General features: G+C 41.3%; 1 protein-coding gene across 2 annotated transcripts in view; it reads left to right on the forward strand.

Moving 5' to 3' along the window:
* slc45a4a (solute carrier family 45 member 4a) overlaps positions 1–18,146 on the forward strand; it is a 60,670-nt gene that overhangs the window by 21,868 nt on the left and 20,656 nt on the right. For both annotated transcript variants that reach the window (XR_012590757.1, XM_074614562.1), the window contains exon 3: positions 1,202–2,460. Coding sequence is in view for 1 of the 2 variants with exons in the window: in XM_074614562.1 (XP_074470663.1) it covers positions 2,136–2,460 (325 nt within the window). In the remaining variant the exon portion in view is untranslated. The remainder of the gene's footprint in view (positions 1–1,201; positions 2,461–18,146) is intronic.

Consider the following 18,146-nt stretch of genomic DNA (forward strand, 5'->3'; position numbering starts at 1 on the left):
GGTCCTTCACCTAGTATGCTCATGTTGTTGCCAGATCAGATTGACAGTTTCCAGCCCAATCACAACTTAAAACCCGTTCAATTTCATAAAAAACAGCCCAAATCATTGCCAGAAACCCGTGTAAAACCATAAAACCATAAAACCATTACATGCGCAATAGAAACCACACACAAAGCTTTATATCTGCATCAAATAACCAAAGATGAAATGTTAGATCACAACCCACAAATAGTGCAGTCAGACAACCAAATACATGAATTCCCATGTCAATGGTGATGACGTCACGCTTGTTCTCATTCCCGGGGGGCATAAAATACAGCTTTCACACACCCCTCGGCGTGTGATACCAATGCACAAGGCACCCTTTAGCACAAGTATGTGACGCATCAGGCTTTAAACCCATCTGCGTCAATATTAAATGCTCATAGAAAGTGGTCGGGGAGTGTGTTGACCTAGTTTAAAGAACGAACAGACACGCAGGTCGGAGGCCAACAAACACATGGCTTTCATCCAGGAGACCGCTGTAAATGTCCCGTGCGTTTAAGTTTCACTTTCACATTACAAACAGCTGTTAGTTTGTGTCCCGTGTTCACAACGTTAAGTTTAATTTTCACTTTACAAACGTAGTCGTTTTAAGCCCAACCATGTTGTTTTTTCCTATTACTAACAAAGTGGTTCTGTTGCCTAAACCTAACCAAGTGTTGAATTCACAACGTTAACCACGTATTTACTGCGTCCGTAAAGTGACGCCAAGGGGTCTGACAAAACGTCAGTATGTGACGAGCTTCGATGAGAACGTGTTGGTTATCCCTAACGACGATTGAATACAACTCATGTTAATCAGATATTTCTCAAATTAAATGAGTCAATAAAATGAGTGAGTTGACACAATGAAGTTTACCGAATTTTAGTATCTGTGTTTTTGACCATACAGTAGCAGCTTGTTCGGTAATACTATCTTCACAATGTTTTCAAAACCCTGCTAAATGCCTAAATAGTAGCCCAATTGGGCGGAAACCAGCCCAATTTGGCAGAAACCAGCCCATTCTGGCAACAGTGCTGTCATGCTTTGGTCAATTGCTGTGACTAACTCTGATGTTTTTTTTCTCCCCCTCTCTTCTCAACCACCTCACCGGTCATCTCTCCTCCCGACCAATGGGACGCCTGCATGGATGTCATCCTGCTGATTGTTTTCCTCCAGATTGATCAGCCAATCGATGGGGATTCACAGAGGAGCTCCGCCCACCTTCGCTACCTGCCTTCTTCCTCCTCCCCTGCCACCCTCTCCCCGCGGCCTCTCCCTCGCCCCCACCCACTCCGCCATCCAGACCACCAGCCAGCGCTCCATCCAGCCCTCAATACACAAAATGACTCTGGAACTAACTGAATGGTCTTCTATATGGATTTTTACAGCTTGTAATAGACAGTAGGAAACAGAGGGAGAAACCTCAATGACAAAAAAGCCATAAACGCACACCACACACTACACACACACACACATACATACACACAAACACTTGACACACAGAAAGAAGCAAACGCACACTCTTGGATGTACCGCACACTCTTCCTGTGAAAATTCAACTGCTTCCTTTTATTTTTCTGGATTTTCTACGAGCCTTTGGAAAACTGATTTTTGTTCATTATTTTTTTTTCGACTCTGGGACAAAACAAAAAGCCGAGAGGAGGATTAACACGTGTCGAATTTGAAGCTGCAGTGTTTTGGGAGGACAACTTGTTTTTAGGACAACTGATTTTTGTTTTGTTTTGTTACATTCACATACCAGATCTCTAAATAATAGATCAGTTTTTCCTTCATTTATTTAGTATCCATAGCTTTTTTTAGTTTTAGTAGGGACCCAAGATTAATTGTATTACCTTGCATGCTGGGACACTATCTGTTACAGGGTTTTATTCTAGTATTAGTTTAAAGCATTAATAGATGTAACTACAATATAACCAGCAAACTACTACCACAGGCTGCAGTTTGTAGCTTGTAAAGATTGTAATTCCATCACTACTACGAGTGACTTGATATAAGTAGTTTGAAGAAAGCGGGGACGAAGTATTGTTTTCTTCTTTGGTAGCTACAGGTGGTTGTTAGAGGGGGGTGCACTTGTTACCTCATTGCGTGCATGCCCTCCAACATGCCTCCCCAGAACACAGATGCCGACGCTATGCAGGTCGGATCTCTGGGGGGTGGGGGCAAAGCCAAAAAAACCAAAGCATCGGGCTCGGATGAGGAGAAAGGAGGAGCAGGAGGAGAGACGGATGGATCGGGGGCCGGTGGAGGAGGAGGAGGAGGAGGAGGAGGTCGAGGAGGGGAAGAGTCTACGAGCGAGGGATCGGTCGAAGGAATACCCTTGAAGAGATGGGTGATGCACGGGGCCGTGATGTTCGGCCGGGAGTTCTGCTACGCCATGGAGACGGCGCTGGTGACGCCCGTACTGCTGCAGATAGGTGAGTACAGTAAAGAGTTCACACACAGACTCACGGTATATATTCTGTATTTACATAAAAACACAGTCACCTGCTACTGTACTCACTTTCTTCCTGCTGTCTTAGCCGTCTGTTACGTTGTGAGTCTACATAAAGCAGCAGTGTCAAAAGTAGGGCTGCAACTAACAATTCTTTTTATTATCCATGCATTTGCTAACTATTAACTATATAAAATGTCAGAAAATAGTGACAAACGGCCGTCACAATTTCCGTCACGCTCTTTAAATGTCTTGTTTTGTATGACCGACAGTCAGAAAGCCAAAGATATTCTAAGTATTATTATTTAAAAAGGAGAAAAGTGGAGAAGATGCAACCATTTAGTTGAAGAAGAATAAACTAAAGTATTTTCTTATTCTTATTCAGGATATGAACTTTGCATAGGAATAAGAATAAGAAGGAATAAAAGGAATAAGAAGGAATATTTAGAATACAAAATGCCTGTAAAGCTAGGGTCGGTAATCTTAGGAAAATAGCAAGAGTACGCTAGATTTTTAAAAATGATCCAACCTAAAAAACGAGTTCAGTGTTTACAACTCTTTTCCATTGAAAGTAGTTAGCAGCACTAGCTCCAAAAGTCTCTAAATCTAGCGAGAAAGTCGCCAAGTCGGCAACACTGACAGTCCGTTTCTTCAGGCCTCCCTCCAAAGCCACTCCCCCAAAATTCATCATTATGAATGTAAACAACGAACATGGCTATTGTTAGTACTCACAGCTATTACAGTCCTATGACAGCCACAGATGCTCTTTTTCTTCATTTTTTTTGTCAGAGCATTTGATGTCTTGATTGCTGTTCGGGTGTAATGAGGATTTCAACTAATATAACAAAAAATGTTTTTGAAGAAGATTACCAACCCTAGCTTTAATATAGTTTGTGAGCAGGAACAAGGAGTCCTGTTCTTGTGCTTACGTTGTTCTGGCATTTAAAAGGACACCTTGGCGGCTACATATATCCCACCTCCTGGTCACCTTGTTCAGACGGACTTCCACTGGATCTGCCCAGAGATTAGCTAACTTGCACACACACACAAACACACACGCAGACAGACATCCAGTCAGAGTGGGCGTACTGTCCTTTGGACCTAGCGTCGTCTTTGACAGCCTTTTGAGAATTTGCCAAAAGTCCAATTTTGTCTGGAGTACACTGGAGCCCTTAGGGGAGATGGAGAGGGTGTGAAGAGGGAGAGGGAGGACAGGAGGGAGGGAAGAAGGGAACATGAGAGTGAGAAGGGGAGGTAGAGAGAGAGAGAGAGAGCGGGCGATAAAAGACTGAAACAGACGTAACCTTGTTTATAATTCAAAGTCACTTTCATGCAATCCTCTCTCTTCCCTTCCTTTACTCTCCAAATCTCTCCTTCCCCCTCAGTGGCGTATAGTCTGATCTCCTAGCTTACATAACCACGGCGACATGAGTGGCAGGACGCTCTGCGGCCACCGTGACTCCTGGCTGGCTCACCCGGGATGAGCCGCCACGGGGAGAAAGGCTTTGAAACACTTCCAACTCTCTGTTTCGATTTTCAATTTCAAAAGGACGGTGCCGCGATCTGCCAAGTGTTAAAGTTAAAACGTCGGCAGCTAAAGTCACGATCAGCGTAAAAAGTAATGGTGGGGTTCTTAAAAACAACCTTTTTTTAAATTACTACAGTCACCTTGTATCTCATCTACTGCTGTAGTATCAGAGCAGTGGAGTTGCTGCATGTTTTTGTTCTAATTTCAGCCCTGATTTAGCTGCCCTAACCTATTTTTTTTTTTTTTAGATCAGGATGTGTCTGAGCCCCTCTTAGCAGATTTTGTAACCACTGAGAGGTACAACTGCAACAGATTAGTCCACTGAAATAAATAAAACTAAAGCAGACAGAGCAGAGAGTCGTCTATGATGTGGAGAGTTTAATCCAGTCATGTCGGTCTTTTCATGTCAGGCTAATTGACTGCTGTTCAATCTGACCTTTTTTTATGCTGATTATAGTGATAGCTTCCCATCCAACTAAATTATTTATGAACTAGAGCGCAGTGTAACCATACTAATTTGTTGTATAGAGATGCATATATTTACTGTGCCTGAAATGTGACAAGATACAGGAGATGTGTTCAGATTGCAGCCATTGTTAAGCATGAATATCGTAGCGCTAACAGGTCAATCGGCACCACGTTTGTTGTGGGAACAGACCTGAAAGCACCAATAATGTCAGGTGTTATTGTCAAATAGTACATTGTATTGTATTTAACCCATCCTAGTATTAGGATGCAGTGGGCAGCTACTATATAGCACACAGTTTGGGGGTCTGGTGGCTTGCTCAAGAGGTCCTGGTAGCTGGTAGTTGGAGAGGTGCCAGTTCACCTACCAGTCCTCAGTCCTCAGTCTGTACTTGATCCATGCAGGGACTTGAACCAGCGACCCTCCGGTTCACAAGCCAAGTGTACCGCTTATGTTGACTTGCCGAACTTGTTAGCAGTTATCAGTTGCTTATTTACAGTACACATCCAGCAGACACGGAGAACATTATCATGCATTTGAAATCATGTTGACTGGAAACAAGGCTGATGAGAGCGGTGAGAATGAACCAAAACAGTCAAATTGAAGGCCTGTAAAAACAAAACAGATAGCTGAAAGATGCTAAAATGATGTCGGGTGATAAATCTTTATGGGTTCGTCACTATAGAGCAGATTTAAGGTAATCTTTAATTCTGTTCCCAAGTGGCATTGCGGAGAGATTTTACTTCCTGTCCTGAGCAACTTTCTTTGGAATTACTTTGTGTCACATGAATCCATTTAGAAGTTATACGTCTTCGTGCATTTCCCCCCACAATGGCTGGTTTTGTGCAGATTGATTCCTTTTTTTTAACAGACAAACAAACAGGCCCAGTGAGATGAAAACAAACCCCCCCTCCTACTCTGTGGGCGAAGGTCCAAGTTTTGGGATAACAAATATCGACCCCCCCCCACACCTCCCTCCATGTGGTTAATGCTCCATGCATGCTGGAGACTGACTGTAGCTGCTGGAATTAGCTGGAGAGCTGGCTGGTTGGCTCGCCCTGAGTGAAACCATTGTGTGTGTGTGTAACCCCACAACACTGAGGTCAGAGAAAGGGAGCGTGCGTGCGTGCGTGCGTGCGTGCGTGCGTGCGTGCGTGCGTGTGTGTGTGTGTTTCAGTGTGTGTGTGCAGCAGACACAGTTTGGTCAAGGAGCCCATATTTACACAACCCAGAGAAAGGATAAATCCACCTTCTACCTTACAAGGTCTTGTGTGGAGAGCACGCAGGACTCTTTTCTGTTTTTGTCTCTGAGCTCATGGCAGAAGTCACTCATACTGGGACACAGCAGTGTTGCCAGATCTTGCGAGAGAAACAAGCATACCAGGTCTAGAAACAAGCCCAAAAGAAGCATGAATTTCTTTTGGATTGCATGCATTGCATTTTTGCATTCGTTTTTAGCTTGTAACTTTAAATTTTTCTTGTCAACTAAACTTAAACAAGTTGAACATTTTATTTTATTTTTTTTAATCCAAGAAAACAGTGCTGCGTTTATGTTTTTCATTGCTAGCATGTTGAACCAGATCGGCACTTACAGTTACAGCAAACTGCCTGCGAATCGTCGGAGAGAGACCAGAGCAAGCCCAAATAAGCAACTACTCCTTAGAAACAAGCCCAAAAAAACGCAACCCACGACTACCAATAGTTGTAAGCGACTTATCAAGCCCAAAGTCGCTTATAATAAGCAGACTTGGCAACTCTGGGACACAGGCTTTTACCCCTAAAGACATGTACATACATACGGACTGGTTGACCAATCACAACACACGCATAACAATTCAGTAAATGCATATCTATGTATTTATTTGTTAAATTTTGTTTTACAAAGTTAGGAAAGCAATGTTTAAGTCAAGCCTGAAAGAATAAACCCAGTCACTGTCACACAGTGAGGCATGCAGCTTATTAATCAAACACTGGTATCGGATCGGTACTCCATATCATCCGATACCCAAAGCCCAGGTATCGCTATCGGGACTGAACCGCTAGTCGGTTCAGAGAATCCCCAGTCTCGAGTAATAGCCTCACCTAATGACTTAATGCAGCTGAAAGTGAGGTTAGAGAGATTGAGTTAATGATTAGAAAGGGATTTAGAGAGATGATAAGGAGTGAAAGGAGAGGGAGTGGAACAAGGAGGAGGCGAAGAGCGCAGACGGCGGGTTGTGTCATTCGTTGTGTTTAGCAGGATGATGTAAGACATAACAAGCTCTCTGAGCTCAAAAAGCTGTTACAGCAAGTATCATGATACACATTGAGGACATGTCAGAAGGACAAACAGTAACAGTAACAGAGACATCAGGGTTGTGAGGTGAAGGCTCATTATCATATCAAGTAATATATCACTTAATAAGTAGTGTGTGTAATTACATCCATTTAATGTTGAGACTTATTTTCTTAAAACGTGAAAACACTGCTAGTGTGATGAGACAATTTTGACTTTGATACAAATTAACCTGTGTGTGAGCTTTAAATGTAATGATCTTGATTCTAAGAGGTGGGACCTAGTCATTGTTTTGCAAGTCACATATAAGTCCTGCGTGCCATTTGCGTGTCAATCTGTAATTTTAGACCCGCACATTTTTCTTTTTTGTTGACCAGCACAGTTTTGTGCACGAAAAAAATTATCTTTGGTATCCTTTTTTTCCAAGTGGTGCTCAGTAACGTAACGTTAGTTCTTCATGGTTCTCTCCTGCAGTGTAATGTTCATTGATCCAGGAAATGAATTGACACTTTTTAGATAACATCGTTTTTAATCTTTGGGTTTGGGGGAAGGTATCAAGTATTCTAAGTCACGAGTCATTGGTGTTAAAGTCCAACTCAAGTATTTTTATTTTGTCTTTTTTTGATTTTGTCATTGAATGAGTCATCATATTTGTGTCTGGAGTCCACACCTCTGCTGCAATATAAGTTATTTTTTGATTTATGTGATTCTCATTCTACAAAATTGTTGTTTCAAGTTGATTTTTTTTTTGGGAAACAGGTTGAAATTATTTTACGGCATGGGCAATTTCTCTCACTTGTGTGAAAAAAAGGCTTTTAACAATCAATAATAGACAAAAATGATCTGATAAGGTGAACTTTTTTTTTTTTTACCAGTGAAGGTCATATTAAGAGTGAAGCAAAAATATTCTGTGTTATGGAATTAGATGAGATGTGGAGGATTTATTTAGCAAAAGCTTGCTGTTTTTTGAACCCCTGCTGAAGTGCAGATCTTCAAGATGTCACTCTTGTTTGCTTCTAACCACCTGAGTCTGGTTGGGTATCAGGACAGTCTGAAGGTGACCCAAAGGGCGCTTTTTCACCATTAGTCTTGTTTAATCTTAATCTGTTTATTTGTCTGTTTGACTAACTAGCTGTGCCTGCAGCAGTAGCTGTTGCCACCACTGTGGTACCCAAAACCGTCCAGGGCTGGCAGCTCTGAAACATCGTTATCCTTCTTTGGAGGCCTTCTTGGCTTTACTAAAGGAGGTGTGGTATATTTTCAAGTCTTGCAGGACAGTGTGGCCCCTAATTGTAAACATATGTGAAAGAAGCAGGGCAAAGGCCAGGGGCTGAAAGATAAACATGTAGGAGATACCTAAGACATGTGGTCAAACCTTAGCTCAGGGATTGGATGACCTGAACCCGATATAAGGGGGTGCGAGCCCCCAAAGGGCAGGACTTTCATTATTCGACTTGAGGCCTCCGGACTGCTATAGACGTCCGTATGACATGTGTGGCTTGTTTGTAATAAACTCTATTTTACCAGCAAGAACAGTGTCCTCGGAGCATCCTTCATCATCACTTCAACAGCACTGTCGCAGAAAAGATACGACAGAGGTTACTACAATCCAAAAGGAAATGTTCTTCTATTCATTCAGGTTGTGTCGGCTCACTGTAAAAGTGTCTTGACCTTAACTTTTTTCAATTTTCTCAGATAAACCTTCCACTGTTTGACACACCACACACAGCCGTAATATCTGCATGCGGAGACTGAATGAGATCCTGATGCTTCTCGTGATTAATTTAGTTAGTAGATTATCATCTTCTAAACAATAGTCCCACTGATAAACTTGGCATTTGGGTGTGTGAAATGGCACCTCGGCTCCTTTCCCCTGAATGTCTCATTTTATAAAAGTGTGTAGCCTAATGATGTTTGCAGAGGTGGTCTTAATTGCAATTGCAAACCCTGAAGTTAATAAAAGCGCCTATTCACGTATTTGCGGTTTCACATGTATCATGGTAGCATGTTGGCATGCAGCACAGTGGACGGTCGTGTCTAGAAGCTATTACGGAAATTGTAAAACTCTTGCAAGATAGTTAAGGTTAAGCATTGACCTCGAATAGTTAAAGGGACTGTTTGTAACTTTTTAAGCGTATAAATGTAGCAGGTCGGCACACATGCACGTTCGCATATGCGCGCTCGCGTGTGGCCGGAGCCTCGTCTCCGCTGCCTGCTCTCCTTCACTCAGACAGCGCGCGCGTCCTCGCTGTCTCGCTCCACCTCTAGACGTGAACGCGCGCTCACTACACACTGCAGAAGAGTTAGTTTAGCTCTGAGAATATCTAGTGAATGTAGAGTGGACGTTTGTGCAGAAATAAATGCTGCAGCTCCTCCAGACCAACAGAGGTTTTCCGTGTCTTGTGAAGTGACGGGGCTCCTCAACGAGTTACGTTATCGTCTTGTTACCGACCGGGTGCCGGTGTCTTCGGCTGCCGGCTGCGGTCGGGAGGCGATAACGTAACTCATTGAGGAGCCCCGCTGCTGAAGCCTGCGCTGAGCAGGAAAAGCCAACACTAGGATCAGCATTGATTCATGGAGAGACCTTCGTCTGGTCGGCTAACATTACTGCCAAGCAGCTGAAATATAGAGTGATATTGTGGTTTTAGCTGACGTCTGTCGCCTCACTGTTTTGAGCGATGATCGTTCATGTCTATGTAGAGAGAGCAAGCGCGAGCTCGACGCTGACTTTCGTTGATTTCAAGGCCACAGGTGTCGCTGTTAAGCAGCATTTCTGAATCTTACAAATAGTCCCTTTAAGGTTAGGATAGGTCGTCGGGTAGAGAGGATAGGTCGTCAAAATACAAGCCCAGTATGCTTGTGTACAATGCAAAATTGTCATTCACGAAATTCTATAGTTACTTTTATTTTGTTTCTGTTGCATCTTACCAATGTTAGCTACCAAATGCTAATGCCAATGCTAACTTGTCATTGTAATCTAACATCAATGACTCTCTGACTTTAGCTACATGCTAATTTATGTAGCACTCTATACAAAATTTAGATTTCCATGTTGCATGCTATTTGTTGTGCAGAGAATTGGCTTGATCTTGCATTGTTTATGCTAGCGTCCCAGGTAACCTAATCCACTGAGTGATCCTATCATGCTGGCTGGTCTAATCTAGCGGATGACCTTGCAGACAGAGTAATACGGGGTTATATAAATGACTGGCTTGATGTCACACGAGGACTAATCACCATAATCTGACCCAGTCATTCATGGGACAGAGGAGGGGGATAGATGAATAAAATGTCTGAGGTAGCTACAGGCACGAGTATTCATCGTGAGGCAGATGAAATCCTGTTTGTGGGAAAGAAGAAGAACATCTGTATAGATATAAGTGGGAAAAAAAGAGAGAAATAGGAGCCACTGAGTGTGAACTGTATTATCTCCAGTCTGCGAGGCCTTTTAACCACAATCTTCAGTCCTCCATGTCTCCCTCTGCATGACAGAGAGAGAGAGAGAGAGACAGAGAGAGAGAGACACCAGTCTAGTCAGTTATTTAAAGGCTTCCTATTCATAGCTCTTTATATAATCGCTGCAGTAAATTTCTTTATTTATTAATGTTATCACTGTACACACACGGAGACACAAAAGGGTCTCAGAGAGGGTTATTTGCTAACATCACCACTGTTGCAGGGCAGGGTTATTGGTGTAATATTGATGCAGTGGACAAAAGACGAGACAAACCGCACCACCAGTATGTGATGATTGATGCCAGTCATTTCCAAAACTGTGGTCCGTGGACCATAAGGGTGTCGTCCAGAGGGTTCTGTGGTCATGTGAGTTTGTTTGCGTTTGTGATGGAAATGCAGAGTCGGCACAAACTTCAGTCTTTAAGACAAAGCCATGTTATGTGCGTTCATACGGGTGTGCATGTTTTCCCATGCACCAGGCGATAAGCTAGGTATGTGCGAGCTATTAGTGTAAGATATGTGAGGAATGCAGGGCTGAATGTGTGTGTGTGCGTGTGTGTGTTTGTTTGTCAGCACATTGCTCCCGACTCTTCCCCTCCAGGGAGGTGAAGTCATCAAAAACAAACCACCACAGAGCTCTCAGGTGATGGCGAGGGACAAAGAAACATCAGGGGAAGCAAATTCTTTAAACCGGGGCTGAAAATAACAATTATAACCACAATGTTGTTTTGATAAATCAGTAGTTTAATCAACCACTTGTTTTATTTGTCCCAAAAGCACACACTTGTTGTGCAGCAGTGAAACAGAAACACATGATAAATTATGATGCACACATTAAAAACACATTATGTAGATACATTTAAGCAAAATGAGTGAGAAATATAGTTTAAACCATTTAAAAATAAGTTGAATTATGAGTAAAAACATATCATCATAGTCATCATGTATGTGTGTGTGTATATATATATATATATATATATGTATGTATGTGTGTATATATGTATGTATATATATATACATATATATATATGTATATATATATCTATGTGTGTGTGTATACAGTATATATATTTATGTTAGCAAACCTTAGATAGATGAAGTTGTATGTTATACATCTTCTTTTTATTCACAGTGGGTGCCGTTCAACTAAAGAAACATACATTTGCTTTAAATGTTATGTGTTCTATGAGATTATTGGGTTGAACATTTTGATGAATAAACATACTAGTAATTTTAGCAATCGTGAAGTGACATTAAAATGTTTTTTAAATCAGATATCTGTAAATTCCACAGCTCCACAAACAGGTGAAGTTTCCGTGTGTTGTTGTTGTACTAAGTCGGATGTTTGTCTGTGTTAACACCTGCGAGTGTGCAGTGTTATTATCGAGCTCCCGTCACAGATGTTTTGTTTAATAAGATTCCCATGGCCTCCAGCAGGCCCAATATGGTAATAAATCAGACGTAAACACAACACCTACGCCGCGTTAACACTTCACCAGCTCGTTCACAGCATCGCAGCCGGTAACCTCGGAGCTCTGCAGTGATCTCAGCACAAAGCTAATGGGACATAAAGCTGCTGCAAATAATTCTCCTCATCCAGAGTGCTTCGAAACGTACACAAACACTGTTTCACATTACGAAACGATAAATCATAACTGCACCCTGATCCTCAGGCTGTCAAATGAGAGCAGAGACATTTCCATCAAAGATAACAATGTTTTGTTATATTAATATTATCTAATTACCAATCAATAATAGTTGTTGCGCAAAAATATATTTGTATGCACAAATAAGCTTAATAATAGCCACAAAATTGGGCCCAAATGAATTGTACAGTCTATGGAATATACACTCTTTAGGAATAAGTACTGCTTTCATGTAATTTTTCCTCTTGACATCAGTTTATTTTTCATAAAGCACAGAACAAGTTGGACTGTAGTACAGTCGTCAGTCAAACAGACTAGAAAATCTATGACGCCTAACAGCACGACATTCACACACGCACATAAACACACATAACGGCCCTAATAGCAGCCAGCGAGTGAAGCAGTAATGGCAGGCCTCGGGGTTATTTTATGTGTGTGTATTTAAGAAGGAGACTAGAAAAACATCTGCTCTCTCTCACTGCTGCCCGTTGACTTTGACAGCATATAACTGAAGGATGGATGGAATGATACTGACAGACTAATCTTGTACAGTACACTCATATATCTGGCTGAAATGATGAAGGTGGGAGCCGTTAAATTAAGTACAAAAGATCTGTTTGCGTAGAGAAAAGTAGTGGGCTGTTGTCAGATTTTTGGGGCTCTCACTAGTGCTCCATGTTTGCTCGTTTACAACAGCAATATACCGTATATCTTTTCCCAGGAAAGTGTTAAAGGTCACGGTGCTTTGCCCACAATTTATTATCATGGTCTCCATTTGCTTGTATGATCTGACATAAATACAAACTAAGGAAGACCCTATATATATATATTTTCGGAAAACATTACTTCTAGCAACACTGCAACTGCCCGTAAGGTTAGCCTTGGGGTAGAAAACATAGTGACCAATGTCGAATATGTCTTTCTGGATAACTCTCCTACTAGATAAAAAATACTGACAGAGATACAATGATACAGTAAGTTATAGACTAACAAAAATAAGGTAGTTCGTTGAGGTAGTGTCCAGGTCTGAGAAGTGAAGTCAATGCTGAAGTGCCTTAAACCTGCATTCTTTCTAATAGCCAGCAGGGGGCGACTCCTCTGGTTTCAAAAAGATTGAAAGGGACCATAAACATGAGTTTATGGTCTCAATCGCTAGTTTCAAGTCTTCTTCAATACAGCATGATGTTCATTTAGTAACTTATGGTCCCATTTAGAGTCAAATAGACCATAAAGCAGGGTATGCTTTAGGGCGTGGCTAACTTGTAATTGACAGGTTGCTACCACGGAGTTTTCCGGTCCGAGAGTTGTCTGCGTTTCCGTCTTACAACTTTAACCCTTTCACAGTGTGTTTTCAGTTCATGAGAGTTAATTATAACCTTTTTGGTTGCCTTAAAATATCTTCTTCAGCGTTTGGTTGTACTTAGCTCCACGCTCTTGTGTCACTAACCCTGGTTGCAAAAAAAAAACAGCATTGCGACGGCCGAAAACCAAGATAGCCACAGCCAACATGCAGATCTTGAGGCTTCAAAACTGTAGTCCACAAACCAATAGGTGACTATGTCCACTTCTTGTATAGACTGTGGTTGTGTCCCACACTATTTCCAGACATGTTTAATTAATACAATAAATAAACATAGACTTTATAAAAGAAGAAGACGTCACTGTACATGTAAGGATTAGCTGCATAGCAACATGTATTCCTTACCTATTGTATTTCAATTCAGCCAGACTTTCGGTTTATGCTGCAACCGTGAACCTTAGAAAAGGTGCTGACTTGCAGACTTGTTCTCTCGGACAGAAAAACAAACCACAAGTGTCCGAAAAAATCAGAAATATATCGGCAACCTCAGGTCCTCCCCCATCTTTCATACTGCACGAACTGGACCAATGAAAACATCACTTCAGGTTGTTACAATCATTTACGCACATTATGATTTAACCAACCAAGATTTTTAAATTCCTGTCATTTTGAGTTGCCGCCTGAATGCACCACTATAACGAGTCTTTTTGCTGACCTACAGTATATTGGCGGTTACATAACATTACTGACAGATTTGCTGCTGATTGGCTTCATTGATCGCTCCTCTGGTAGCGAAAGGGCAGTCGCTGTGATGCTGTTCGGAGCTTCCTGTGTGATAGGTCAGTCTCAGTCTGAGGGCCCGCCTCCCTGCTGTCAGTCACATATGGTCGTATGTTAATGCAATTGGCAGATGGTGGAGGCATTAAAACAAAGCTGAATAAATACATTTTGACGTTTGTAGCCCGGCATTCACCAGATTTCACGCCTTAAATTTCTGTCTCAGTTTCAATCTCTCCCTCCGTCTGTGTCTCTCTCAGTAGGAGGTAGCCAGTTTACTGCAGTGGTGTTACATAACTCTGCTGACTAGAAGCAGCTGTGTGTGTGTGTGTGTGTGTGTGTGCATACATGCAGACTTCATGCAATTTTAATGCCACCTTTATACATAGAGAGGACGGTTGGTATTTAGTGAATAGCAACCGCCCTATTCTGTGTTAAATGAGCTGAATGGACGACTTTAAAACCAGTTTCCACTCAATATAGAGCAGGTTCGTGTGTGTGTGTGTGTGTGCAAAGTAAAGACCATCCTCCGTGTCCTCTAAAGAACAATCCGTCAGGATACACACACACATTCATAATAATAATAATAATAACTTTATTTATATGGCATCTTTCAAGAGCCTTACAGTTAAATTAAAGAATAATAGACCAAAAAATCCAAAACATAAAATATAAAACATTTACAACCAATGCCATCAGTTAGGATAAAGACATAATTGGGTTATTCAGTGCAATCATTTCCAAATTAGTTTAAAAATAAGCTGTTTGATTCATTCTCTTACAGTTTTTTAGGTACAATTTTCTTCTTTTTTTCCACCACTATTCTCCTTTCTGCATTGAATTGGTAGCTTGTCGTCATCAGCTGAGCCACACACGGCCATGCATCGCTCAGTATTTCACTCTGCTAGGCACTTTGTTAATGATGACCTTGCCTGTGCAGCTTGTGAGTCCCTGTGTGTGTGTGTGTGTGTGTGTGTCTGTTATGTGATTGATGCTCTCGCCATCTCTTACTGCTGGGAAGTACAATGACTCACTCCTTTCTTCCCTAACGTCTCTCTCTCTTTCTGTCTCTGCCCCTTCCTTCATCCACCACTCTCTTGAGAGCATAAATGTCGGCTGAAGTTAGCAGGTAGCACCATTCACCATAACCTTAAATTAGAGCAAACATGTCCTCTGAAGGTGGATAAAATCACTCACTTTATAACAGTGTTGGAGTGCTCAAGATTGGTCTTGGCCTCAAGACAACTTTTAGAAGGTCTCGTCTCGGAATCGACCGTACTTTTACTCTGTCTTGTCTCGGCCTCCGACAAAGAGGACTCTGGATTTTGATTTTAAGACCACAACTGCGGGGGAATCACTAAATTGCCTGTGCTTTGTCTGATTAATTTGTTAACGTCATTACTGTGAGTGCTCATAGAAAACAAAGGCTAAGTCCCACACATAAAATTCATCTCTGCTAAGCCCTTTCATTATTTTATAAAGACATTTCTTATGGTACACTTACACAAACACACACACTATAAGAGGTGAATGAAGAGGATTTGTTTTCTGTGGGTGTTTTTATGGGAATGTGGATCTTTCAGATCAGTTTGAGGAGTGCCTTTGGTTTGCATGTTCCACATTTTATCATAAATGTGTCATGCAGTGCGGGACTCGCACTGGTCTGGTCTTGGTCTTGACTTGGTCTCGGTTTAGGTGGTCTTCACTACAAAACTGTTTTATAATGCCAACAAGCTTAAAACACAAATTTGAAAACCATATACATTTGCGATGCACCTGTATATTTGAAACGTTTATAACAGGGCTGTCAATTGATTAAAATATTTAATCGCACAACACGTTATTATTGCGTTAACTTTGACAGTCCTAGTTAATAATCATTAAAATACAATTTGAGTTTTTTTTCCCTCCTTTGTTCACAACTGTTGCTGATGTACCAGCATCAGAAATCATTACTCAAACACCTGACTAAAGTATTGCTAGTGCGACAGCTTCATGTTCTCATACATTTTAGATAACTGATTGTCCCTTTTTAAGTCGAGGAATGTACAAAAGCGATCTAGTTAGCTGCAGAGACACAAATGGGCCTGCAGCCTGCAGCTATAGTGTTGGCATGCAACGTACAACCAGATGCTTATCAATAATAGAATATTGGTGTTTAATATTTCAAATCTGCTTCCAAAGTCCTTCTGTGGCATTTCTTTCCTCCTCTCCGAATGCTACACCTGACTCAGTTCACATGTTTTGTTTCGATCAAAAACACCTGCTTCCTCCTTTCCTTTCCTTTCCTTTCCTCGTGCTCTCCGTCCCTCACTCTCTCGCTCTCACCCTCCTTCCTTCCTGCCCACTTTCTCCCTTCGTGACCTCTGCCCTGCTCTCACTTTCACACCATTTCTCCGTCTCTTTTCGGGACGCGTGTCATTTTTCTTGCGGTTTTCTCACGCCAGCGCAGGATATGAAAGGATTGTTTTGTGTTTATGGGAGAATGGGAATGGGAACAGATGAAGGGGAAAGAAGGAGAGAATGTGTTTGTTAAAGAAAAAGTCAGATTGTTTGAGTTTATAGGAGCTGGAAGGAGATATTGGACTTTTGTTTGGAGGAGCGATGGCAGAAGGGGAGGTCAGAGAGTGGGATGGAGAGGTGTAGACCTGAGGATGGAATGATGGTGGATTTTGTTTACCAGATAGGAAACACAACATCGTTATCAGCATGAGAGCTGAAGTAGAAAACTCAGAGATGGGAATGGAGGGGTTAGAGAAAACATACATCCCTTGTGGCACATGATTACAGCTTTGAAAAGTGAATTTGTACTCTGCACTAGTTAAAATAACCCGAAATGTACACAGTGGTTTGAGATGTTTTGAAGAGTCAACATGTAAGATGAAGCAGTAAGGAGAAAATATTATAACGAAAATGCATTAAAGCATAAGATTGGCAATATTTAAAATTGTTCTTATTGATAACAATGCGTCTCTCAACATGGTCTCTTAGCCCCAAGCCCATTTGTTACCACCGAAGGTGCACATCTTTAAAAACAGCTCACAAATATTTAGTTTTATTTAAAAAAAAAGAGTAAATCATTTCCTAAAACAGCTGGGCACTGTAGTTTTTATGCACGAACGTGCACTAAAAACGCGGCCGCCTGGTGATGTCAACAAAGCACGGAGAAGCTTGGATTACAACACACACAGAGGGGAAGTGACTTCATTCTCTGCTCAGGTAGACATTACTCCTTTATGTCTTTACATTATATTTGTTTGATGCTATATTAATGCTGTGGGTATCTTATAGAGAACCTTTAACGATAGCAGGACGGTGAAGGATTGAATGAACATATAGTGCTTGTGTTCACGGTAATAAATGAACATGTCACTCAGTGCAACGGCGTGACTCATAGATGTGTTTTTAATAGTTTTTGGACAACAATGGAGCTCTACGGCACAGAGGAAAAAGCTATATAAGGCTTCGGATACACAGACAGGACTTGTTAGTAGCAGGATCAATTCATTGTTGGTTTTTGTCTTTTCATAGGATTTGTTCAAAGTAGGAAAAATATGGTATATTGCCAGCCTTAATCTTTAAAGCCTAAAGTCTTTGATATAACATTAAGTGCACTGGATATGTTGCATTAATCATAGTGTCCATGTTTCAGCAGTTTGACCAAAAGGAATTTAAGATCACATCTCAAACTAGCTAAATGTGATTATCCATCAGTCCAATTTAAAACTGCTGCTTCTGACTTCTCGATGAAATCTGATGAGGCTGGAGACTTTAATTATCAATTATATGGCCACTAATAAGCCACCATACCTTTTAATTTCGCTCCTACAGATCAAAGGTAGCAATAATGTTTAAAGTATCCTGTCAAGTCAGCTGATTGGCCATGCACCTCAATATTTATGTTATATTTTTGCACGTTTATGATAAATACATACATGTTTTAATGTGCTTTCTGGGGTTTATTTATTTCCAGACCAACAGAACACAGAGGGCACTTTCTACAACTGGTTCTACTAATTCATGTAGCTTCAGGAAATAATTTCAAAACAAATCGTAGTGCAAAGTGCAAAAACAGAAATACAGTAATCCTTGTTCAGGACGTCCTGAAAACAAGGAGAGAACTGTTGTGAATATGTGCAGCTTACACAGATCGTATCAACTGATCTCAGACTTCCCTTTAAACAGTGGGCGTCATTTGTTAAAAATGATTTTAAAAAAAAA

Source organism: Sebastes fasciatus, chromosome 17 (genome assembly GCF_043250625.1).
Source record: "Sebastes fasciatus isolate fSebFas1 chromosome 17, fSebFas1.pri, whole genome shotgun sequence".
NCBI lineage: Eukaryota > Metazoa > Chordata > Actinopteri > Perciformes > Sebastidae > Sebastes > Sebastes fasciatus.